This window comes from Macaca fascicularis, chromosome 15, assembly GCF_037993035.2.
Source record: "Macaca fascicularis isolate 582-1 chromosome 15, T2T-MFA8v1.1".
NCBI lineage: Eukaryota > Metazoa > Chordata > Mammalia > Primates > Cercopithecidae > Macaca > Macaca fascicularis.
The window spans coordinates 16,766,526-16,790,656 of record NC_088389.1 but is presented as its reverse complement, the minus strand read 5'-3'; the positions used below and the strand labels follow the sequence as shown (position 1 = coordinate 16,790,656).

The window sequence follows — 24,131 nt, the reverse complement described above, 5'->3', positions numbered from 1 at the left end:
AGCAGAGCCACCAGGGCCTTGGAATGCTGTCCCTCACCATGGCCTCTTCCTACTTTGGCTTGTTGCCCTCCCACCTGTGCCCCAGAACCGCTCTCCTGATTTGTCTGCTGATTATTCCTTTAGAATTACCGGTCACGTACTTGATTCCTTCATGTATCGTCTGGGGTGCATTTTAAAACTTTCTTATAGGCTGGGCGCGGTGGCTCAAGCCTGTAATCCCAGCACTTTGGGAGGCCGAGACAGGCAGATCACAAGGTCAGGAGATCGAGACCATCCTGGCTAACACGGTGAAACCCTGTCTCTACTAAAAAATACAAAAAACTAGCTGGGCGAGGTGGTGGGCGCCTGTCGTCCCAGCTACTCGGGAGGCTGAGGCAGGAGAATGGCATGAACCAGGGAAGCGGAGCTTGCAGTGAGCTGAGATCTGGCCACTGCAGTCCAGCCTGGGCGACAGAGCGAGACTCCGTCTCAAAACAAAACAAAACAAAACAAAAACCTTTCTTATAAATAGAACCATAACGATGCATTTTCTTGTGTCTTGCTTTTCTCCTATAACATGTTCCTAGGATTCATCTGTGTTACCACATGTAGCAGTCATTCATTTATTTTTACTGATTTCATTGTTATTAGTTCTTCTGTTGGGCATCCCAGGACTGATTTTCTACTTTTTTGCTGTAGTGAACAGTGCTGCTAATGACCATTCTTAGAACTGTCACCTGGTACATGGAGAGGCATTTTTTTCCTAATTCATCATTTGACCAAACTGACACCAAAATGGATTTTTTTAAATGAAATTATTTCTAATCAAATCCTCCCCCAGCAGTGCCGATGGAGGAGGGCTGGGGCTGAGGGCCTGTTGGCAGCTTTGGAGGTTGGCAGAAACACTCTGACCTTGGGGCTAGTAGTCCCGCCAGTAAAGGGGGCTAGGATCTTGTCCTGGGCACAGAGCTATGGGAAGGTCTTGGGGTTTCTGATATCCCTGAACTGACTCTTTCTCCCGTGCTTCCCTTTGCCAACTCCCGCCACCCATCCTCTGCACACACCTCAGGCCTTCAGGATTTGTCTCTCTGCCCCAAGCGCAGTTTGATTTCCACTGAAGGAGACAGGTTGAGAGCGTGGGCTCTGGGTTCTTAGCCCTGCTGCTTACTTGCTGTGTACTGAACCTCTCTAAGCCCCAGTTTCCTCGTCTTTGTAATGAGGACGATGCCAGTGCCTGCCCCGTGGGGTTGAAGTGAGGACTCGAGGACACAGTGCATGCGGTGGATTCCGAGCAGTGCCTGGTGCGCGGCTGCCACTTCACATGGGGTGGCTATTGTTATTGCCATGCCCTCTCCCTACCCAACCTGCTCATTCCCAGACTCACGGGGAAAGGCCTGTCCCTTCCTCTAGGGACCACCCCTTGTCCTCTGAGGTCGAAACTTTGACAAGAGACCGAGCTTTCTCTTCCAGGTACCTGCAAACCTTATGTCATTTGAGTAAGTCTCTGCAGGACGTGGCGTGACTTCAGAGGCTTCTGGGAACCCAGGCTGGGCCTGGTGGTGAAGAGCAGTCCTGGGCACAGGCTGTGAGCCAGGGTGCTGGGAAACTCACAGCCAGACTCAGGGGACACGGCCTGTGGCCTCACCATCCCAGAGGGCTCCACCAGTGCGGGATCCACCTGTCAGTCCCCAGCGACTCTCATGACACTCATTCTGCAGCACCGCCTCTCGGGGCAGTGGTCAGACCCCAGACTGGACACCCCGCTCTCCCTCTCTGGGCCCACCACCTGCATCTGCGACTAGAGAGCACCCGGCCCACGTTGGGTTCTCTGTGCTTTCTACTGCACAGAGTGGACAGCGCTAACTAACCTGCGAGAGGGGCCCGAGAGGAGGAACAGCTGTGGAACAGGCTTTTTACACCCCAAGTGCGTGGGGTTGCTCGCCCACAGGGCTGCCTCAGATTTTGTACAACCCCGAAGCGTCCTCTGCGTGTGCGTGCTGTACGTGTGTGTGTGAGCGAGTGTGAACTCTTCAAGAAACATGCATTTTGGCACAAGACTTGTGACATCACACACTTCATTGGCTTTGAGGCCCTGCTTTAACCTTAAGTTATAGCCCTGTCCACCGAGGAAGGTCAGAGTGAGAGCCTAGATTCCTCCTGTGTTAAGGGTCCCTTGCATTCTTTTACTGTAAACAAACAATGCCTTAAATTGTGTCTTGTTTTCTGTTCCTATGGGTGCTATTCATCTGGAAGGCCTGCTTCCTGGGGCCCCGGGTCCCTTCCAGGCCTCTTTGCTGTCAGCCCTTCTGAGACAGGACCTGGCTTCAGGACTGTGGACTGGGCTGCTGGCCTGCTTGCTTCCTCCCTTCCCCATTTCTAACAGGGCCTGAGGCCCTCCTCTTCTCACCCCTCCCACCATGCCAGAATGGGAAGTTGTGACGTTGCAGCTCCAACCGACGTGCTCATAGTGATCAGCTGTGCAGGAGCCAGGAGGCACCAACCTCTCCCTCCCCGCAGGGTGAAGCCTGTGCCCCCATCATCTCACCCCTTTGCCTCCACTGCCAGGGCGGGGCCCACCAAGATTCCTGATCATGAAGGGAAGCTGAGTGACCCTGAGACCTTAAGCTTCCCCAGTCTTGGCCCCAAACGCAGTCACCAGCAAGTTTTCCATTTTCCAAGTCCAAGGGCACAATTGTTGATGACCGTGTGACAAGAGAGCAAAGCCCTGGGGAGTGAACAGTCCAACCTCTGCATTCAGTTAGGAGGTCCTCACATGAACCACGTCCTTATCTGTCACCTTTTGTCACATTTTAAAGTGCTTATTTTGCACAAATACATTTTTATTCAAAATAATAAATTACTCTTTATCACAATATCTTCTCTTCCCGCTTCCCCTTTAATTTGGATATCCTAACTCTGAGAAGTTAACCGTTAAACAGTTTTCCGGAAGAGACTGAATTTCTGGGTCCTTGCAGCTGTCATGGATTCAGAGCTCACACTGATCGGGCATCAAGCTACCCTCAAGAGTTTCTGGGCTGGGTGCTTCAGAACAACATCGACACCAATAAACTGTAATAGGTCAGTTTCAAAACGACCAAAAGACCCACCACTGTATTTTGACCAAATAATGACAACTTCTCTAGAAATCTGAATGACTTGGTGAGGAAAGTAATTGTCACCAGGGCCTCATTTTGTAGTTGAGCCTTACTGTGCTTAGTAATTCGTCTTCCTTTTGAGCAAAGACTAGAATACTTTCCTGCTAAGAGAAACTCCAGGTAATAAAGTTGATGCCATCAAACCTTGACACTGGGTGCTTTGCACACCCACGCGGATGTTGCCCCTCATTCTCCCGATGACTATTCAAATCAGCATCTAGAGGCTGAATGACAATGCCAAACACTCCAGACACCTCTGACCAGAACCATGCAGTGTTAACACTTTAACTTACATTCAATCTGATTCTACCTGTTACCTTCTAAAAAGTCGTAAGTTTGGATGAAAGTGCAAGATGTGGAACATCAACTACCTATTTTCCTTGGATTTTTCCATTCTGCAAACTGTCCGGGTTTTTCACACATGGAAGTATTATAGATGCCAATCCAAAAACCTCAGAATTTCAGGCACCACAAAAACAGGTAATTTTATATCCCTTATGAGTTTGTCTTTTCTTTCACAAATGTCTCAGCCTAATTTGAAATAGCACAATCACAATTCAAAATGTTTAGTCTTCTCACTAATTTAGTCTGTTTCCACGTCTCTCCCAAGAACATTCTTAGCTCGGAATCTTGAAGAATCTCCTTAGACTTTGTTGGCAAAAGCCTTATAGAAGCAGTAAGAGCCTTGACCACACCGGAAGAGTCCTGGAGATAAGGCTGGAAGACACTCAGCTCTCTAAGCAGCGGCTCGGCCAAACATAGGCATTGAATGCTGCTTGTCTTCCCAGTGCTGGTTTGAACCCTGTGAGCCTGAGACAGAGAGGGCCAGGCACCAGTCACAAGGTGGGAAAGTCCATGGGTGGACCCTCCCCCTGGAGGGAAGCATTTCTAGTTTTTGCTCCTGTACTGTCCAGAGTGCACAAATGTTTATAAAGCCATTGAAGGGATTATTTCTTGCATGCATATGCTGTATTTTTTTAAGCAAATGGATCATGGCATCCCAAAATGAAAGTTACAGAAAGTTGTCTACAACTGTGGAGTTGGTAGCTGGTAACATTGTGGTCCCAAGAACAACTCACTTCTCTCCCCAGGACAGTTGAACATGTTTTGTCATTCAAGATCAGTCAAGTGCATTCTGGCAACTGACATATTGATGGAGGATTGATTTGGTAGAGAGCAGTAGAAATCTTGTTCTAACTGTGCCCAGTGAGAGACTTTGGCCCCCTCCCTCCCTATAAGGCTGTGGAACCCGAGGAAGTAGATACTTGAAGAGATTCTGTTTAGGAAGAAACTCACTCTCTTTTGCCAATTGAATTTATAGTGCATTTTTTTTCTTACCAAGATGGCCAGTATCATCTTACCCCCACCTCCCAAGCCCCAAGAGGTGTACCTTTTCGGATGCCATTTTACAGGCGGAAATGCTCCATGAAACAGGAAACCACTTGCAGGCAACATCTGCTCTGTTCCTCAGGTGGGGCCCAGAGCCCTTCCCCGACGCTGCTGATGTCCGTAACCACTGGGGAGCATTGCCAAAAACACAGCTTTCTGGTTTGTGAGCCCGTAAATGACTTAAATCAGCTTTACATCATTTTTACATATCAAGTGGTTTCATGTTAAAAAACAAACTCCTAGTCCTTTAGAAATAACAGATTCTCTGCACAAAACCACCCATTCATTCATTTATTCATTCGCATCACTAGCAAGTGCTGCCTGTGCTAAGAACAAGTCAGATCTGATCCCTGCCCTCATGGACCTGACCACTCAACAAACAAGTAGTCCCCACCACACATATCTCCTTAGGCAAGACTTTGCCTCTCTCCTAGCCCTGAGTATAAATCCTGTGCATAGATTGCTCCAGAAAGGCATCAAAAGGCTCAACAGACTGAATAGCCTCTTGATCTGCGAGTTCAGTTGCAGTGAGGATGAAGTCACTATCCTAGAGGCTGGTTGGCCCAGAAGAGCCAGGCACAGAGCTGCAGTTGGCCATGCCGAGGATTCCAAAGGTGGAATGAGAGAGTAGGGTTGAAATGTCACAGTATTTGCTCCATAGGTTTCTGTTTTTAATTTCAATGTTAAATATAACTACAATGTGAGCGAGAACTGCATTTTCTTGGGTGTTGAGAACTTGTACCATGGACTTGAGACTGCCTTGCAGCCCTATGCTGCACAAGCGTGTACACCCCCTGGGCAGCCTCAAAACCCCGCTTACAGCAGCAACACAGGAGATCATCTGTCCATTTTATAACCATTAATCTCTTTATCCATTTCTGAACGACTGTGACTATTCACTAATGAAATAATAGTGATTAATTAGTATGGTATAATCTTTAATAAATTTCGTGCCAAAATGCATGGTTTTCCACTTAGCATTCAAAATGTTGCATCGAGAGTAGTTTTCAATTTCTTATGTACTCTTCGAAGTAAGTTGAAAATCAGTTTCTACATTTTAATTCGTTTCCTGTTAAATCTGTTGCACTCTCCTGGGCTGTCTTTTTTTCCAGCAGACCCCTGCATGCAGTTGTGTAAGGACTTTCTCTAATTCTTGTGAATTGTCTCACCCGCAGTAACCACTGAACATCAACCAGCCCTCCATGGGGTTCTTTAGATTTTTGGTGAAGTATTTTGTTACCTCAGTCTTGTATCAAGTTGCTGTATTTTTCAGCTTGTTACATTGATAATAATTATTTCACTAATTAAATACTTTAATGTACAACATCTTTGTTTACTTTGAAATTAAATGTGTTTTCCAATGAATACTGCTCAGTTTATTAAAGTCACACACATTCACTTAGCAAACAGTTGCTGTTTCAGATAGACACAAAGGAGGCATGGGGAGCCCAAAACTCAGCTAGGACGTAACCAGAGCATCAAAACCATGCAGGAGCAGCATCCTCAGGAAGGGACAGGCACTCCAGGGAGAGAGGCAGGAGACGTAGGATGCTTTAGAGGGCAGTGGGTATTTGGAGATTCAGTTCAGAGGTTGCAGAACACATGAAGGGTGGGGGCAACAGGGAGACAGAAATGAGAAGGAGCAGAGTGAGGCTGAGAAAAAGGCAACCCGATCTCACTGAGTACAGGTTTTGCGGGAGTAATGGGATTTTAAGTCTGAAAAGGTATGTTGGGAGGACTTCATGATGTTAGGCAAAAGCCCAGAACTCCACTATACCTCGCTTGGAGAAAAAAGAGGGCTGTCTTAAAAGGGTTATCTCGTGGAAACCTGAGGGGAGGTCCAGGGGCATCTCTAGAGGGGCTGGAAGGAGAAATAAAAAGGCCTCCTCTACATCTTTCTCTCAGTGCTATCTGGGCAGCCGCTTCATTCTCTCACAAAGTTCAGGCCTTACCAAGAAAGAACCTGGAAGTCATTGAGGAAGTGTGCACCAGGGGGTGATGTGATCCCCTGACCCGGACTGCCTCAGTTTCCCAGCCAGTGCCTTCCAAAGCTGCAGTGGCCAGTCCCCCAAGCACAGGTTCCCCCACACCAGCACAGTCCTCGGGCTCTGCTCCACCATCCCAGTTCCAGGCCAGCATAGCCACACCTCCCTAGCTACGACAAGACCCCGCTTGCCGAGGTAGCCCTAGTTTACCTCCTCCTCCTGATTTAGACGGCACGGTGGCCCCAGCTTTACCCAGATGGGGTCGCTGCCCTCAGTCACAGTGCAGTGTTCAAGGGCCCTGAGAAGAATGCATTTGACTTAGGGAAGTGAGGATGGGGTTGGGGGTCGTCACAGTTAGAAACAAACAGTCAAGACTCGAACCCACAACTGGTATCCTGCAAAGCTCCAGCCCCTTAGCCTCACGGCGTCAGGCGCCACAAACGGCCACCAGATCCTGCGATCCATCAAGGGGGATGGATGGCAGGATCCCGGAGTCAACGCAGACCAGACGGCGAAACGCCGCTTTAGCCACGGGTGCGGGCATCTACCCCGCGCGGAGCCTGCGGGCAGGCTGGACAAGGGCGCAGAAGGAGAGGGGTGGCTGGGCGGGGCCACCGAGTGTGGGCGGGGCCTCGCGGCCGGGCGGGGCTGTGGCAGGCCCTGTCAGAGCAGAACTGAGGAGGCGATGGAGCTGGTCTGGGAACCGAGTCAGTGGGAGCTTCGAAGGGAAAAGGCGGGGCTCCTGGGGGCGGAGCCATACCTGTGGGCGGGACATGGGAAAGGAGGGCCCTAGGGGCGGAGCTACAATAGAAAGGGCCAGGAGGTGCTGAGGCGATGAGGAGCCGAACTCCAAGGGACGACGCTCGACAAAGCAGAGGTTTGGGGTAAGGGCGAGGGCCTTGCGCGAGCTCAGTAGTGCAGGGGTAGGTGGGCGGGGCCGGGGTCTGTGCTGAGGGGCAAGCAGCAGGAGGGTTGGGGTCGTGGACGGGACAGTCAAGGATAGGATGGGCGTTTTGGGCCTGTGGGCCCCGCAGAGGTGCCGAAAGCCGGCGGCAAGAAGCCGGCGGAGCTGGCGCGGGAGGGGCGTTACCGGAGCGCGGGGCGGGGCGTGGGCGGGGAGTGGGCGGGGCCTGCTCCGGGCTGAGGGCGCGGGGCGAGCAGAGCAGGAGTTGAGAGCGGGGCCGGGGCGGGGCCTGTAACAGGCTGAGCGGGCGCGGGGCGGGGCCTGTAACAGGCTGAGCGGGTGCGGGGCGGGGCCGGGACCAGGGTGAGCGATCGCGGGGCGGGGCCAGGACCAGGGTGAGTGATTGCGGGGCGGGGCTTGGGCCCCGCGGAGGGTCCGGGCAGGCTGGGGTTCGGGGCGGGGCTTGGGCGGGGCCTGAACCAGGATAAGAGGCGCGAGGCGGGCTGGGCCGTGGTTCGGGGCGGGGCCGGGGCGGGGCCTGGGCCCAGCGAGGGGCGTGGGGCGGGGCGTGGGCTGCGGCGTGCGAGCCGAGCGGCCGGCCGAGGCCCGAGCCCACCCGAGTGCGCCCGAGCCCGCGGCCCCCGCCCGGGGCGATGGAGCCGGAGCCCGGCGGGGTGGCCGCTGCGCTCCTGCGGCAGAAGAGGGCGGCGCTGCGGCGCAGGGGGTGCAGCTTCGAGAGCCCGAGGTACTGCGACCTGGGAGGGGTGCGGCCGGGCGGGGCGCTGGCCACGTGGGGGGATGGCGATGTGAAGGGACAGCGGGGCGAGGCCGCGGCGTGGGAAGGGTCGGCGGAGGCTCTGAGGAGACCGGGCGCGGAGCCCGGGCTGAGCGGCCGTGGACTGTGGGAGGGGCCGGGCCGTCGCGCGGGAGGTGAGGGAACGGGTGTCCGGCGTCCAGAAGCGTGGGTCCGGTGGCAGGCCCCGCACGCCCGCTGCTTCGGCGGGGCATGGGCTGAGGAGAACGTGCCCTGCCCACCTCCGGTAAACGCTCAAGGGCAAGGTCGGGAGCTCACCCCTCTGTCCACTGGAGGCTTCCTTCCGGCGCCCCGCGTGCCCTGGCAGCCGCACACCTGCTGCCTCCGCGCCCCGGCTGGCCCTGGCACCCGCGGCCCCCGCGCCCCTCTCCCTCGCGACGCCAGCCTCTGCCCGGGCCGCCGGCGCCCCTCGGCTGCTCTTGCCCCGGGGCCTCTCACGGGACGACCGCCGCCCGGGCGCATGCCCTCCCTCAGCTTCCCTGGCATTCCCTGAATTTGGAACGGATTCTCCTGCTTCGACGTCGCTCAAGTTGGCCCTACCATTTTCTCAGGTCTTGGAGATGACTCCAGCGTCCTCTCAGCCACACTTCCAGTCTCTGTTCTGACGCCTCTGAAATCCACACCCCAGCTGGCCGCGGGAGGGGTCTCCCTAAAGCTGTGACTGTGCCCTTCGCGGCCAACACCCCTTGAGGAGCTCCCCATCGCCCACAGCAGTGGTAGGGACCAGAGTGGGGGACAGAGAGAGAGAGGGATGTGGACTCTGACCCGCACTGAGGCCAATAAGAGGGTTCCATTGCTAGGATAAAAAGCAAACTAACCAGGATGCTTAAGATGAGGTGCGGGGCCCTTGACTTGGCCTTAAAGCATCCATCCTCAGTTGTTGGCATTCCCTGCCCCACCCTTGGCGCTCCAGCAGTACTGGTGAGCCTGGCATATAAGCATTGCGGGGGCAGGGAACAGAGCTGTCCTGGTCACTGCTGGGTGCCCAGAGCTGGCTCAGGCCTGGCCCATGGGACATCAACTGTGTGTTGTATGAGTCAGTGTCTGACCTGCTGGTGCTTCCTCCTCTGTGCTGCACTCTTTCTCATCTGGGCCCTTACTCATATCACACTCTTTTCTCCACTAGAATTTTCTTTCCTTTCCTCTCTGTATACGCCCACACCTTCTCCTTCGGAAGTCTTCCTTGAACCCCAGATTGAGCTCTTTGCTGTGTTAATAATCTGTGCACCTGTCTTCAAGCCCCCATAACACTGTGTGTAGTTACCCAGGTAGTATGTCTCCCCCACTAGACTTGGAGAACCAGACAGATGTGATCTCTGTCCTCATGGTGCTTACATGCTTGTTGCTGGAGCATGAAGGATGTGAGAAACTGAACCAAGGGATGAGGCTGAAGAGACAAGCCGGAAGCTGGATCCCTCAGACCTGAAGTGGAATACATGGAACAGCGCTGTCCCATGGAATTTTCCGCAGTGATGGAAACCTATAATCCATGCTGTCTGTTATGGTAGCCTCTAGCCACCTGTGGCCATGGAGCACTTGTAATGTGGCTAGTTGAACTAAGGAACTGAATTTTACATTTTATTTAGCTTTAACTAATATAAATAACCGCCTAGTACTAAAGTCTAGCATATTGGGCAGTGCCAGTTTAGAAAATGTTTTCCTTTGAATTCCCACTTTTATTACCCTCTCCTTTGTCTTCATAACCTTACACCTGAAAGACTAATGATTTCCTAGCCTGCAGAGTTTTCTTATTCTCGATTTGGTTCTCCATGACATTATCTTATTAGCTGTAGGATAAAAATGATTATCATTTTTTCTGACTATAAAATTAACTTGCAGGCCAGGCGCAGTGGCTCACGCCTATAATCCCAGTACTTTGGGAGGCCGAGGCGGATGGATCATTTGAGGTCAGGAGTTTGAAACCAGCATGGCTAACATGGTGAGACCCCATCTCTACTAAAAATACAAAAATTAGCCGGGTGTGGTGGTGGGCGCCTGTAATCCCAGCTACTGGGGAGGCTGATGTAGGAGAGTCCCTTGAACCCACGAGGCAGAGGTTACAGTGAGCTGAGATTGCGCCACTGCACTCCAGCCTGGGGGACAGAGTGAGATGGAAAAACAACAAACTAATTTGTGGCTGGGCATAGTGGCTCACACCTATACGCAGTGCATTGGGAGGCTGAGGCAAGAGGATCGCTTGGATCCTTGACCTCAGGAGTTCAAGACTAGCCTGGACTACATAGCGAAACCCCATCTCTACAAAAATTAAAAGAAATTAGGCGTGGTGGCGCATGCCTGTAGTCTCAGCTACTCCAGAGGCTGAGTCAGGAGGATCACTTGAGCCCAGGAGTTTGAGGTTACAGTGAGCTGTGATTGCACCACTACACCCCAGCCTGGGCAACACAGCAAGACCCTATCTCAATAAAATAAAAAAAAAACTAATTTGTGTTTGTGAGAAGAAATCTGAAAAATCAAGAAAAATATAAAGAGGATAATTAAATTTGTATTTACCCAGAGTACCACCAGGTGTTAACTAGCCTTTTTTCTTAACTATGTGTGTGTGTATTTATATTAATGTTTTAACTTGCTTTTCCACTTAATATCGTGTAAGGATTTCCACACATCCTTAAACTTTTCTGAAATCTATTTTAAATTGCTGCCTGGTGTTCTGTCATATGGATATGTTACCATTTATTTACTGGACACATGTAGTTTACTTACAGTTTTTCACTCTTACTAAAGATGCTGTAAATCCATGTGCATTTGTTTAGCTATGAAGAGGTCAACTTTTGTAAAGACGTCATCATAAATTTATAGAAGTGATGGGAGTTATTGAACATTTTAAAGCCTTTTAAAGAAACGTTTTAAAGCGTTTTAAAGAAAATGAACATTTTAAAGCCTTTTGAAGCATAATACTAAATTGCGCACCAGAGAGTTGTACCAATTTATAGTCTCCCAGAGGCATATGGGTGTGCCTGTTTTCCCCACTCTCAATACTAGGCATTATCATTTATAAATATTTGCCAAAGTGGTACCTTGTTTTAATTTGAATTTCTTTGTTTCATAGTGAGGTGAAACTTTTCCTTATATTTATCCATGATTTATACTGATTTTTATGAAATATAGATGCATACACTTTGTCCGTTTTCCTTTGGAATGCTTATGCTTTCCTTATTGAATTGAAGCACTTTTTATTTATTTATTAAGAAAATTAATTGTTTGGGTCAAATATGTAGCAAATATTTTTTCCAGTTTATTATTTGCCTTTTTATTTTCTTTATGTTTCTGATAAAGCTTTTTTAAATTGTGGTGGTTGTTTTAAAATTTAGTCAGATCTTCCTCCTGTTTATGCTTTTTTGTTGTTTGTTGTTGTTGGTTTTTGTTTTGTTTTGTTTTGTTTTGTTTTGAGGCAGAGTCTCACTCTGTCACCCAGGCTGGAGTACAGTGGCTCAATCTCGGCTCACTGCAACCTCCATCTCCCAAGTTGAAACAAATCTTCTGCCTCAGCCTTGAGTAGCTGGGATTACAGGCACACGCCACCACACTTGGCTTTTATATTTTTTAGTGGAGACGAAGTTTCACCATGATGGCCAGGCTGGTCTCAAACTCCTGACCTCAAGTGATCCACCCACCTGGGCCTCCCAAAGTGCTGGGATTACAGGCGTGAGTCTGTAATTACTGTGCCTGACCCTGTTTATGCTTAAGTAAAAGTGAATTCCTTAATTTAAAACAGATAAATGTTCATCTATATCTCCACCCCTTATTTTTGTTGCTTCGAAAAACTACCTCCTTAATTCATTAATCCAAATTACCTCACAACCTTGGCTGTGCATCAGAATCACCTGTGGACCGTCTTAGCCATACAGGTGCATATGGGTACCCCTGCTCCAGGCCTTTTGATTCAGAAAGTCCAGGGTGGCACTGGGCCTGTGGATGTTCAGAAAGTTCTGCAGGTTCTTCAGAGGCGACAGCGTCTGCCTCAATTGCGGGCCTGTTACCAGATTAGCCTCCCTTACCCAGAGTCCGTAATTCCTTCTCATTTCCTGTTATATCAATTTTATTTATTCATTTGTTTTTGAGACAAGGTCTAACTCTATTGCCCAGGCTGGAGCACAGTGGCACAATCAAAGCTCACTGCATCCTTGAACTCCTGGACTCAAGCAATTCTCCAACCCCAGCCTCCCGAGTAGCTGAGACTACAGGTGAGCACCACCATGCCCAGCTAATTTTTAAAATTTTGTGTAGAGACTTGATCTCACTTTGTTTCCCAGGCTGATCTCTCAAAATCCTGGCCTCAAGCTGTCCTCCTTCCTCGGCTTCCCAAAGTGCTGGGTTACAGGCTGGAGTCACCACACCTAGCAGTTTAAATGCCTCATGTTTAGGGCCTTTGAGAATCTGGTTTAGCCATATTTACCTAAGCATCTTGTTGGCATCAGGAGAAGAAAGGCCTTATTTTCACTTTGGCAACTCTGTTGGCTAAATATCTGATGTCAGCTCTGGTAACTAACTAGCCTGCAGACACAGCAAACTGATGAATGTAAAGGCAAAGGGAATAGCCCAGGCTTTGGGCACCCAGGCATTAGGCCTCCAGGCAGGGGCAGTGAGAGACTAGCGGGGAAACCTGGAGGCAGTAGAATAAGACAGTTATGCTTTTAAACCACTTGCCCCAGATGTGTTTGCCATCATTTTGTAGGAAGGCACATCAGATAGTGTTAAAGAACAAGGGCTTTGGAGTGAGAAAGACTTGGGTTCAAGCTTCTGTCTTTTCACTCACCACATGTGAACTTGGACAAGTTGTATAACCCCTCTGAGCCTTGGTTAACTCCTTTATAAAATGACCTGCCTCAAAGTATTGCTGTCAGCTTTAAATGAACTAATTTATGCAAAGTGCTAAAAACAGTACCTGGCACAAAGCTTTAGTAAATGGTAACTGCTCTGGACAAAAATGACATTCAGCCGGGTTTGGTGGCTCATGCCTGTAATCCCAGCACTTTGGGAGGCCGAGACAGGCAGATCACCTGAGGTCAGGAGTTCGAGACTAGCCTGACCAACATGGAGAACCCTCATCTCTACTAAAAATACAAAATTAGCCGAGCGTAGTGGCGCGTGCCTGTAATCCCAGCTACGCGGGAGGCTGAAGCAGGAGAATCGCATGAACCCAGGAGGCAGAGGTTACGGTGAGCCAAGATCATGCCATTGCACTGCAGCCTGGGCAACAAGAGTGAAACTCCGTCTGAAAAAAAGGAAAAAAAGAAATTTACATAAAAATTCTTCTCAACCTTTTCCTCCCCTTGCCTGATTGAAACTTCAGCTTTGCCTATTCAGTTTTTCCTCCTCCCCTGCCCTCAGAACAAGGTTCCGCTTTGCTTTGTTGCATTTTTGAGCTGCGGATTTAGGAAGAGAGTGGGTGAGGAGAAGGACAATAGGTACCTAGGGAAACGGCTAGGATTGGCTGAACAAAACTTTTAGGGGTGTTTAGATGTGAAACATACAGGAAAACCTACTTTGTGTGAGGGAGGCTAATACAGGCAAACAATATTTTAAGATATATCTGTTATCTTTTGCCCTTTGTGCTGATCAAGTAATTGATGAACCAGTTATTTTCAATTATTTTCTATTGCTGAGCTGAGTCATTTTGGCTATAATATTTCATGGAGGTCAAATCACATATGAGCCACCACACTAACAGGGTTATATATTAGTAGGATTGAATTTGTGAGGTAAATCCTGAAGATCAAAGAATCTCAACTTTGAATGGAACTTTAGACATCACCTAGGTCAGCTGCTCAGACAAAGTATAGTCCCTGGACCAGCAGCATCAGCATTCCCTAAGAACTTGTTAGAAATACAAATTCTCAAGCCTCACCCCAAATCTACTTAGTCGGAATCTGTGGAATGGGGCTCACAAAACTGAGTCAGATTGCTAATACAGTTCTCAAACAGAACATACATAGGAGGAGGGCTTCTTAAAACACAGTTGTCTGGGCCCCACCCCCAGAGGTTCTGATTTACAAGGTCATCAGTGGGTTCCATAAATCTGTGTTTTTAACAAGCTCATAAGTAATGCCATACTGCTGGCCCAGGGGCATACAGTACTTTGAAAACCAACCCTCTGAGTAATACCAGAACTTTCCTGCAACAACCTTTGTAGTTGATCATCCGGCTTCCCTTTCTTACATCTAAGGTCCAGGAGCCCACTACTTCGTAAAGCAAGCCTTTTTAGTATTGAGCAGCTGCATTATCTTTCCCTGAGAGTGAAATCAAAGCTTGCCTCATTATTCTTGCCACCCATCACTCATGATGCTCTCATGGCCACTTGCAGTACCAATGTTCGTAGGCTGATTTCAGGTGTAGCCTCAATCATCAGGTGGCTCTTAATCCAGTTGTAATCACCATTGAACCCTTCTCCTTCAGCTACTGAAGCAGGAGTAGTAACGCATCAACATCCTTTCTTTTTGTCTTTTTAAGAGACAGAGTCTCACTCTGTTGCCCAGGCTGGAGTACAGTGGCATGATCATAGCTCACTGCAACCTTGAACTCCTGGGCTCACTGATCCTCCTGCCTTGGCCTCCTGAGTAGCTAGGACTACAGGTATGCACAACTACTCCTGGCTGATTTTTACATTTTTTTGTAGAGATGAGGTCTTCCTGTATTGCCCAGGCTGGCCTTGGACTCCTAGGCTCGAGTGATCCTTCCACCTTGGCCTCTCCAAGCACTGGGATTACAGGCATGAAGCATCATGCCCAGCCGGCATTAGCATCTTTCCTGATTGGCTGATATCAGTGCCTTACCAGTAGTTAAATTTTTTCTTAATATTGTCAAAAGCTATGAATGACAAGCAAAGGAGAGTTATTGGTTCCCGCAATTGCAAAATGCTGGGGTAGACACCAAGCATTGGGAAAAGATGGCTCCAGGTGCTTAAATAATGACATTAGTAGTCTTCGTCTTCTGGGTTGACTTTATTCTCAAGGCCTTTCCTCATCGAGTCAAAGAAAGTTAACTACTCCAGATTTACTTTCAATGTAGGATCCCAGCAGAAATATAGGGCTGCTTTCTCAATAATTCTAGCACATGACTTGGCATGGTGGCTTGTGCCTGTAATCCCAAAATTTTTGAGTCCAGGAGGTCGAGGTTTCACTGAGTCATGATGTACCACTGCACTCTGGCCTGGGTGACAGAGCAAGACCTTGTCTCAAAAGAAAATAAAAAATAAAATAAAAATTAGTTGGGCATGGTGTTGCATGCCTATAGTCCCAGCTACTCAGGGGCCTGAGATGAGAGGATCATTAGAGTAGGAGCTTGAGGCTACAGTGAGCCAGGATCATGCCACTGCACTCCAGCCTGGGTGACAGAGTGAAACCCTGTCTCTTAAAATAACAATAACAGTAATAATTCTAGCATATGTCCCTGAGTTGACATTCATTGGCTCTCTTGGGTTCCACTGTCATCCTTGAACCAATTGCTTTGGCTGGAAGGGGGTGAAACATGCTCATTGGCTGGGCCTGATCACGTGCTGAAATCTTCCATTCACAGAGACCAAGAGGTAGTGATTTCTCAAAGGAAAACCACAGTGCTATTACCAGAAGAAGAGAATGGATATTGGGTTGGAAGAAAAAAAGTCATTATATCTGGGATGCTTTTCCAAAATATGGATACCCAGATGCCACCCAGGGTCACAGAATTGGGGTTTCTGTATTTTTTTTAGTTTTTGTTGTAAAAGACCGCCTTAGTTACGTGGTTAAATTATGCTTGCTAAATTTAGCCACTGTGGGTGCAGAGCCCTACCATAGACAGATGATTTTGAATTACAAATGGAAAACATTTTCTACTTTCCCAAATATTGCTCTGTACATGGTGGTTTCCTTATTAGTAATGCATAGAACCCACGCCTTGTGAGAACAGATTCGGTGCCAAGACAAATGCTTTCTTGTTCCTGAATATTGCTTTCCAGGCCAAGATAAGTTCAGAAAAGAGCAGTTATCCATTATGCATTGGGGTGCCTCCTTTTCTTCTTCCTTATGTTTCTTGGGACTCTTAGAGTTTGTTTTTCTTGTAGTTTTCCAGACTTTCTTTTTTTCAGGTAGCTTTGTGAACAGATATTTTAATGTGAGCTTTTTTCACAGTCTTCATTCCTCTGTGTTACGTTATTACTCTTTTTGTTTGTATCAGGCTCTTAAGTATTTAATCACAAATAAATCTGCTGCTGTCAGTTTTCTTTTGGAAAAACAGCAGTCTTCTTGGGAAAGACTATTAAAAGCTGTCTTGTATTGGGCTGACATAATGGGCTTTTAGGGCCAGCAGAAGAAAATTAATTTTCATATTATGTCTGTTCTTCTAAGAGCAGAGAAAAAACAACTTTTATTATTCACTAAGATTTTAAATTAATGCAAACCAGCTTCCTTTTTGGAGGAAGACAATAGTCAAATTAGTTTTGCTTTAGAATGTTAATATGAAAGATTATGCTTGGTTGTCTGGTTTCCAGAGTTAAAGATCTTAAGAGAGATGAAGTCTGACAAACAGTGCTGTAGGAAAATTATAAAAGATTTGTCCTTTGCAGTGAGACTCATGGCTGGTTTTCTGGGAGGAGAAATTCTACAGCAGCATGCAGAGATATACAGAGGCAGAGAGTGTAGAGATGTGGGAAAATAGAAACCCCACATCTGGTTGTCTCTAGAGCTAGGATCTTAGAGGACAGTAAGCAAGTATGAGTTAGCAATGAGGTGTGACTGCCCAAAGAGATTTACAAAGAAGGATATTCACTGTAGGATTGCTTGTTGCCCTAGTCCATCTGGGCTGCTAAAACAAAATCCTTTACACTGAGTACTTTATAAACAACAGAAATGTATTGTGCACACTTCTGGAGGCTATAAAGTCCAAGATCCAGGTGCCGGCAGATTGGTGTCTGGTGAGGGCCTGTTACAGCGCCTTTTGTGTCCTCATGTGGTAGAAGGGGTGAATAAGCTCTTGGGATTCGGCTATACGGTCACAAAGGACATATTCACGAGAGCTGAGCCCTCATGTCCTAATCGCCTCCCAAAGGCCCCACCTCTTAATACTATCACATTGGGGATTAAGTTTCAACATAGGAATTTTGGAGAGACACAGACATTAGACCATAGCACTTATAAAAGTTTTAAGTCCATCAGAAGTATATCAATATAATATGAATCATCTGTTGGAAAGATTGCTGTGAATTTGTATTTCTACTTGGAAAGATACCTAGCATATACATATGTGTTAAATGTAGAGAAACAAGCAGCTTCTGGCAATAGCCAGGGTACAGAATTGCATATGTAATTTAAAATTTTCTAGTGGCCAAATTATTGAGAAAGTTTCCTTTTTTCCCATACTGTCTTCAAAATCTAGTATGCATTTTATACTTACAGTACATCTCACTTCAGGCTAGCTATATTTTAAGTGCTGAATAGCCATCTGTGGTTGGTGGCTGCCTTGGGACAGAGCAGATATCGATCTTCAGGTAGGAAATGTTTGAAAGAATGCACCAAAGTTTTTGTTTTGTTTAGCTTTGTTCTTTAATGTGACGGTGAATCACAGTGAAATAGGGAAACGTAAACATTTTGTGGGAAAAAGGGATATCAGGAGATGTTAGGAAAGAGAATCACTACAGAAACTTTATTAGTCAGGAAAGGTAACCTGTGATTTGGTAGACTTTGATTAGCTGTTCATATAAATCCCAAGTGAAATGTAGACTTGAGACCTGAATGTGAAACCATTGTGTCATGGATACATAATGTGATTGACATTTTTTATTTGGGGGAAATAAGATTCTCATAGTTTTGTTTTGTTTTGTTTTTTAAGAAAAGCAGAGGGAATGATTTTCTGTGTCATATGTCGATAGGTCAAACAAAATGAAGAACTAAGAGTTGACCACTGGGTTTAGCATCATTGGTCCATTGGTAGCCTTTGACAAAACTGTTTCTTTGGAACAGTGAGGGTGAAAATCTCACTGGACTGGCTTCAAGAGATAACGAGAGGAGATGATTGGAAACAACGCATATAGTCAACTCTTTGCACAGGTGGAGGGAGTGTGAGTTGAAAATTTGTTTTTGTTTGGGTTTTTTAGCTCTTGTTTTATAATGATGTTTATATCTGATGGAAGTGATCCAAAAAGGGAAAAAATCAATATGGGAGAATAGCATTTTACATGAAAAAGGAAATTCATGGAGGATATGACAGCTGCCTTACCACAGTTGACAGGGTTTCATTTACAAAGACATTAGGCCCACTCAGCATTGGCCCTTGCCTAGACCTGAAATTACAGTGGCTATGAGGTATATTAAAACTGGGTGGACTCAGTACCTGAAAGTACATTCCTGCAGTTAGTTCTGCCCCAAGCTAGGATGGCTTACTAGAAGGCGCAGTAAAAAATGTTATTATCAGAAATGTCAAAGCATCTGTAAGTTAGACTAGTATTTCTCAACTATTTTATGTTTTCTGCACACTTATGAATATAATTTTTGGTAACAAACTTGAAAAGACTCGAAACAATGCTAAGCAGGTGAGCAACAGTGATAGCACAATCACACTTCAGTGTAACAGTGGCCTCAGAAGTATCCTCAATTAGTGTGCTGTTAGAAACAGGGTGTCTAGATCTATTGTCTCTAGACCAGACAGTCTGGAGCACAGTGGCGTGATCATAGCTCCTGTAACTTCGAACTTCTGGGCTCAAGTGATACTCTCACCTGATCCTCCCACCTCAGCCTCCTGAGTAACTAGGACTAAACTTTTTGTAGACAAGGTCTCACTATATTGCCCCTGCTGGTCTTGGACTCCTGGCCTCAGTTCACCCTGCTTCAGCCTCCCAAAGTGCTGGGATTACAGGTGTGAGCCTCCACACGACCCTAGTGTGCTATTCTTTTGGTTGCTCCTCAACACTTCTTTGCTGCTTGAGCAGAAATACCTAGTGCTTTGAGCAGGCTCTCTTTTGTTCTAAAAGACAACATTCCTACATATTTCAGTAAAAATATGCAGTCTCTTTTTGTTGCCCACTGGAAGTTATTCATTGCTTTCTCCAGAAGAAGAAATTTGTGCCCTACTCTACAGTCTGCACAGGGTCATTTAAACTGGTAAGCTCACGATCCAATCTGACAGACACTATAAAAGGTATATCAGTCAGTAATCTGTTGCAGACAACAGAATCCACTCTACCCAATATAAGCGGAAAGGGCTGTTGTACTGATCCAGGGAATGAAGAGTGTACAAGTTTGTTGAAACGGCTGGAGAGCCGACTGCAGTCTGAGCTCCTAGGACCACTCTGTTCTGCTATCTTCAGGAAAGGAAGCTGCCACATCATGTCAAGAAGCCGATCAATCAAGAAGCAAGGAGCTCCTGGCACCTTGGCTTAACTACAGACCCTTGCTGCCGACTCTGCCTGGATCCCCAGAGCCACCACTGCTACTTCAGAAAGCTGGAGAATCAAGAAGCTGCTGACTCTAGAACCATGATACCCCTGTCACTGTCTGCAAAACCAAAACGATGCTTTTATCCTCTCCTTTGCACCACTGACTCAGTTCCAAGTCAGAGTCTCTCATGAGTGCATCTGACTTGTGGAATCTAAATCACATCCAGAACTCTAACTGCAAAGGAGTTGAGGACATTTAAGTTTTAGCTTTCCAACTTTTGCACAATGGAAGGGGACTGAAGTGGGTGTTGAGCAAGTCATTCCACAGAATCTGCCACAGACAGTATTTTTCTCCAATCATAACAAAAATAAATGAGACATATGATGGAAAGTTGGTCACACACTAGCCAAAAGTTCCCTGTACATGGGTGTGCTGTTGCGTAGCTGGCACGCCCATGTAGGAACCACCTTATTGGGTGAAGAGGTAAAAATGGGCAATCCAGCCTCAGCTGGCTGCTTGAGGTAGACTTTCCAACCATAAGTGTCAGTGATTGCATAGTTTCAGCACAAACAGAAGTTAAGGACATAAATATCTATCTTGCATTTTATGACCAGAAAAAAAGTATCTCTAGAAGCACTGCCAGCCACTAAGTATTCCCCAGTGTCAGTTCCATAGATCAAGCCCAGGTTGATGTTTTGCAGATGGATTGTCTTTGCTCCTGTGCACTTGTCACAGTCCTCGCAAAGCAGCTGCCTGTCAGAGACTGGTAAAGCAGTAGAGCAGGTTTCCTATCCGCCTGACTGAAGCCAGCAGTGACCTCATTCAAGAAAGGCCAGATCAACCTGACATGTTCTCCCTATGCCAGATGAATATCTTTCTAATGCTTTTGGCATTCACATAGTCATGTATTCATTCAGCAGCTATTTGTGGAGACCGTTATGCGCTAAGTGCTTGGGATACACCGTGAACAAAACAGATGAGGTTCCTGCCCCCTCATGGAGCTGACATTCTAGTGGAGGGAGAAGACCATGTCCCAGTAAACAAACGCGTAACTAGGATGACTTCCGACAGTGATGAGGACTATGGAGTAGGAGGTTATAGCATATAACGAGTGTGTGTGGGAGGGGGCCAGTTTAGATTTGGCGACAGAGAATCTGGTGTCCACTCCTGATTCGTCCACTGACAGCCAGCTGCTCACTGTAGCCTCCCATTGCACCAGCTCTGCAGGGGTTGCTGCTTACTTGGTGGCTGCATCACTCCAACCTCAAAAGCTGATATTGGTTTGAAGACCTGCAAGAATGATGATTTATGCCTGGGTCAAGGGAGTTTTCAGTGAATAGTCAGAACAAGGCGTGTTTAAGACTAAGGGTGCAATTGAGTAGGTGTAGCTCCCTGAAGCTTCCCATGTTCCCTGTGGTATATGGCTGAAGGTCAGTGATCAGGGTGGTGAAGTGGCTGCCAAGTTGAAGGAGCCAAAACTGAGATCTTGTCCTTTTTGCTGTTGTGCTGCATTCAGGGGGTCTCCCTACTAGCATTTGAGATGCCTCTTGGGCATAGTTATGTTCTTCCATGGTCTTTTTTTTTTTTTTTTTTTTTTTTGAGGATGGAGTCTCACCCTGTCACCCAGGCTAGATTGCTTAATGGTGTCATCTCAGCTCACTGCAACTTCTGCCTCCCAGGAAGTGATTCTCCTGCCTCAGCCTCCCGAGTAGCTGGGATTACAAGCTCATGCCACCATGCCTGGCTAATTTTTTGTATCTTTAGTAGAGGCGGGGTTTCGCCATGTTGGCCAGGCTGGTCTCGAACTCCTGACCTCGTGATCCACCCACCTCAGCCTCCCAAAGTGTGGTCTCTTTGAGACTTCATAAATTAGGCCTCATCAGGCTTGGCTGTGGCTGCCACAGCTAGAGGGGCCGAATCTGGAGCTCCCAGACAAGTTCTCTAGACTGCTGTTACTTCTTTGTGTCCTTGAGGAGAGGCCTAACTGTGAAATAGGCTGTGTTTCTCTCTGCCCCCATCCCTTTGGACTCACAATACTAAGACTCAAGGCACACCTAGGGCTTGGGAGTCACAGATAGGAGGGGAAAACTGTAAACTGTCTGCTTCTCAGAGCTGTCCTCTATCAAATAGGAAACCACATACATAGAAAAACACTTTCCATAGGAGAGCTGCTCAGGGATACCCCCATGTCCTCTCCTACAGGTCCACTGCCCCTAGAAAGCACCTCCACACTGAATCATCCTTTTCCCTACCTTATTCTGGGATATTTATCCTAGAGCCTTGTGAAATCTGCCTATTGCAATATTTGACGTTTTGAGAGAAGCTGTGTTCTCTTGGTGTCTTATTTTTCATCTGCTCCCTGTGGAAACCTCCTGATCTGTACTCCGCATCTGCCCAGTGCTGCCGTTTCTCATAGGTCCTGTGCTCGGTAGTCTTGCATGTTCATCTTTGACTAGAAGCAGCTCTCCTGGGTCGTGCACCCACTAATAATGTGCATGGAACCACCTCAACTGCCTCCCACTCTATCGGAGCAATGGTTGGATCTTCTCTTTTAGAACCTGAGCTTGAGGTCTGGCCTCAGGAAGCAGGCAGGGTACAGAGGCAGTAGGAATGTGCCATCTCTTCTTACCAGTCCCACATTTTCCCATCAGTCCACCCAATTCCCTGTTCCTGTGCTGTATCTGACCCCCCTGGCAGGGCTTCCCTTGAATTTCCAGCCTTTACCCCAAAGAGGATCTTGCCTCTACAGAGGGTCTGGGTGAGTCAGTGTGATTTCCTCTGACTTGTGGCCTTTCTTTGGGCAGGTTCATGTGTATTTTTCGTTAATATCTTTCAAGAGATCTAAGTGGCTCCTAAGACATACTTATCCTTCTCTTCTTCAGCCTGTCCTCAGAAGGTCACCCTTTCTCATTAGAAAGCTGGGCCAGTGAAAAAAACAAAAAGAAGAGGAAACCCTCTGCCCCATCCCACCCTTGCTGCCAGTCCTCACCCCTCCAAATCAAGCCTGGCCAGGACTTCAGGACACACCAGGTCATTTCCCTCACATTACAGGAGAAGTACAGGCTCTCAGTGATCTCTTTCAGTTTGTCTACACTTAATCATATGTAGCAGATCTCAGAGTTCTAGCATGGAGTTTGGCCACTCTCTTGTTTCAATAAGTTGTCTTTATATATTGAGCTATTTTTTGCTTTTTTCCAAGAGTGCCAAGGAGTTACTATGCAAATGGTACTCCACTTCTTTCCAAGAAGTTCTTCAACTGCTATATATTTTAAATAGTGAGAAGATAAAGGTAAAATATGTCAGAAGGTTAAGAGGAACATATTTTTTAAAATTAGAAAGTTAGGACAAGAAAAGATAAAAGAAATGAGTAAATGGATTAAAATTAACAGTGATGAGACAAAATCTGAACAGTTTCAGAAGTCAGAGAATTAGATGAACGTGCAAAAAAAGAACTCTAAGAGTAAAGTATGGCAAAAAGATAAATGAGAGAAGAGGTTTAAAAGAGCTAGGCTTTTACATTTTTAATAAAATCTTAAAGATTAAAGGGCTAGAAAAGAACATGGTAAGATAATTAAATCATCTTAGTATTTAAAGATTAAAAAGCTAAAAGAATGTAAACAATGTGTAAGGATGTCTCTTTCTATAATATTCCACATTAAGGATGCGTGTATATTTACTGATGTAGAAAGATGTACAAGACCTCTAGTTTAGAAAGAAAAGCAAGTCACGGAACATTGTATAGTCCAAACGTATATATTGCATAAAAGTTTGCAGATAGAGAAAAGAGTGGTAGGAAGCCAAACTACTGAAGTGGCAGGGAGATACTGAAGAGGAAAGGGAGTGGGGTGGGAGGTGTCATGGACCTCGTCAGTCAGTCCCCTTAGATGCCCTCAGGTCCCTTTACTGCACAGATCTGTGCTCTTTTTCCCATCCTGAGTTCCATGGACCTCCAGCACTCACAATGGTGCTCGCAGGTGAACTGCCTTTGCACCCCTGCATCCCACATGTGTAGACAGCTTGAAGGATTCACTTGGGCCTTTACATCACCCCATCCTCACTCCCACCCTGCGGCCCTCAGCCAGTGACTGAGGCTGCAGGAAATGGAAGCCTCGCCGCTTGTCTCAGATGGGGACAACTCTGAGATGTCAGTTACCTTGAGCATCAGTGTCCAAAATATAAAGCAAGCTACATATGTGATTTTACATTTTCTAGTAGCCACATAAAAATTCATTCTAATAAGGGGCTAGGCATGGCGCTCGTGCTTGTAATCCCAACACTTTGTGTGGGAGGATCACTTGAGCTGAGGAGTTTCAGAGCACTGTGGGCAACATAGGGAGACCCATGTCTATACAAATAATGTTTTAAAAAATTAGCCAGATGTGATGGTGCACACCTGTGGTCCCAGCTACTTGGGAGGTTGAGGCAGGAGTATCTCCTGAGCCTGGGAAGTCAAAGCTATAGTGAGTTTTGATCATGCCACTGCACTCCACCCTGGGTGGCAGAGTGAGACCCTGTCTCAAAAAAAATTTTTTTACTTAAAAA

The 24,131-nt window shown here is 47.0% G+C and overlaps 2 protein-coding genes across 56 annotated transcripts in view; both read left to right on the top strand.

Annotated features, from left to right (window-relative positions):
* The window catches only part of RALGPS1 (Ral GEF with PH domain and SH3 binding motif 1), a 309,728-nt gene extending 303,840 nt beyond the window's left edge, over positions 1–5,888 (top strand). For all 28 annotated transcript variants that reach the window (XR_012424392.1, XM_074016522.1, XM_045372651.2 and 25 more), the window contains one exon: positions 1,450–5,888. Coding sequence is in view for 27 of the 28 variants with exons in the window: in XM_074016522.1 (XP_073872623.1) it covers positions 1,450–1,479 (30 nt within the window). In the remaining variant the exon portion in view is untranslated. The remainder of the gene's footprint in view (positions 1–1,449) is intronic.
* Positions 5,889–7,178: 1,290 nt separating this feature from the next.
* Positions 7,179–24,131, top strand: part of GARNL3 (GTPase activating Rap/RanGAP domain like 3) — a 171,981-nt gene continuing 155,028 nt past the window's right edge. For 9 of the 28 annotated variants that reach the window (XR_012424391.1, XR_012424389.1, XR_012424386.1 and 6 more), the window contains exon 1: positions 7,179–7,392. Coding sequence is in view for 5 of the 28 variants with exons in the window: in XM_045372639.2 (XP_045228574.2) it covers positions 7,343–7,392 (50 nt within the window). In the remaining 23 variants the exon portion in view is untranslated. Of the gene's footprint in view, positions 7,393–8,030; positions 8,158–10,065; positions 10,166–12,311; positions 12,429–24,131 lie in introns of those variants that run through there. The other 19 variants (XM_065530049.1, XM_045372638.2, XM_074016512.1 and 16 more) reach the window with 7 other exon arrangements.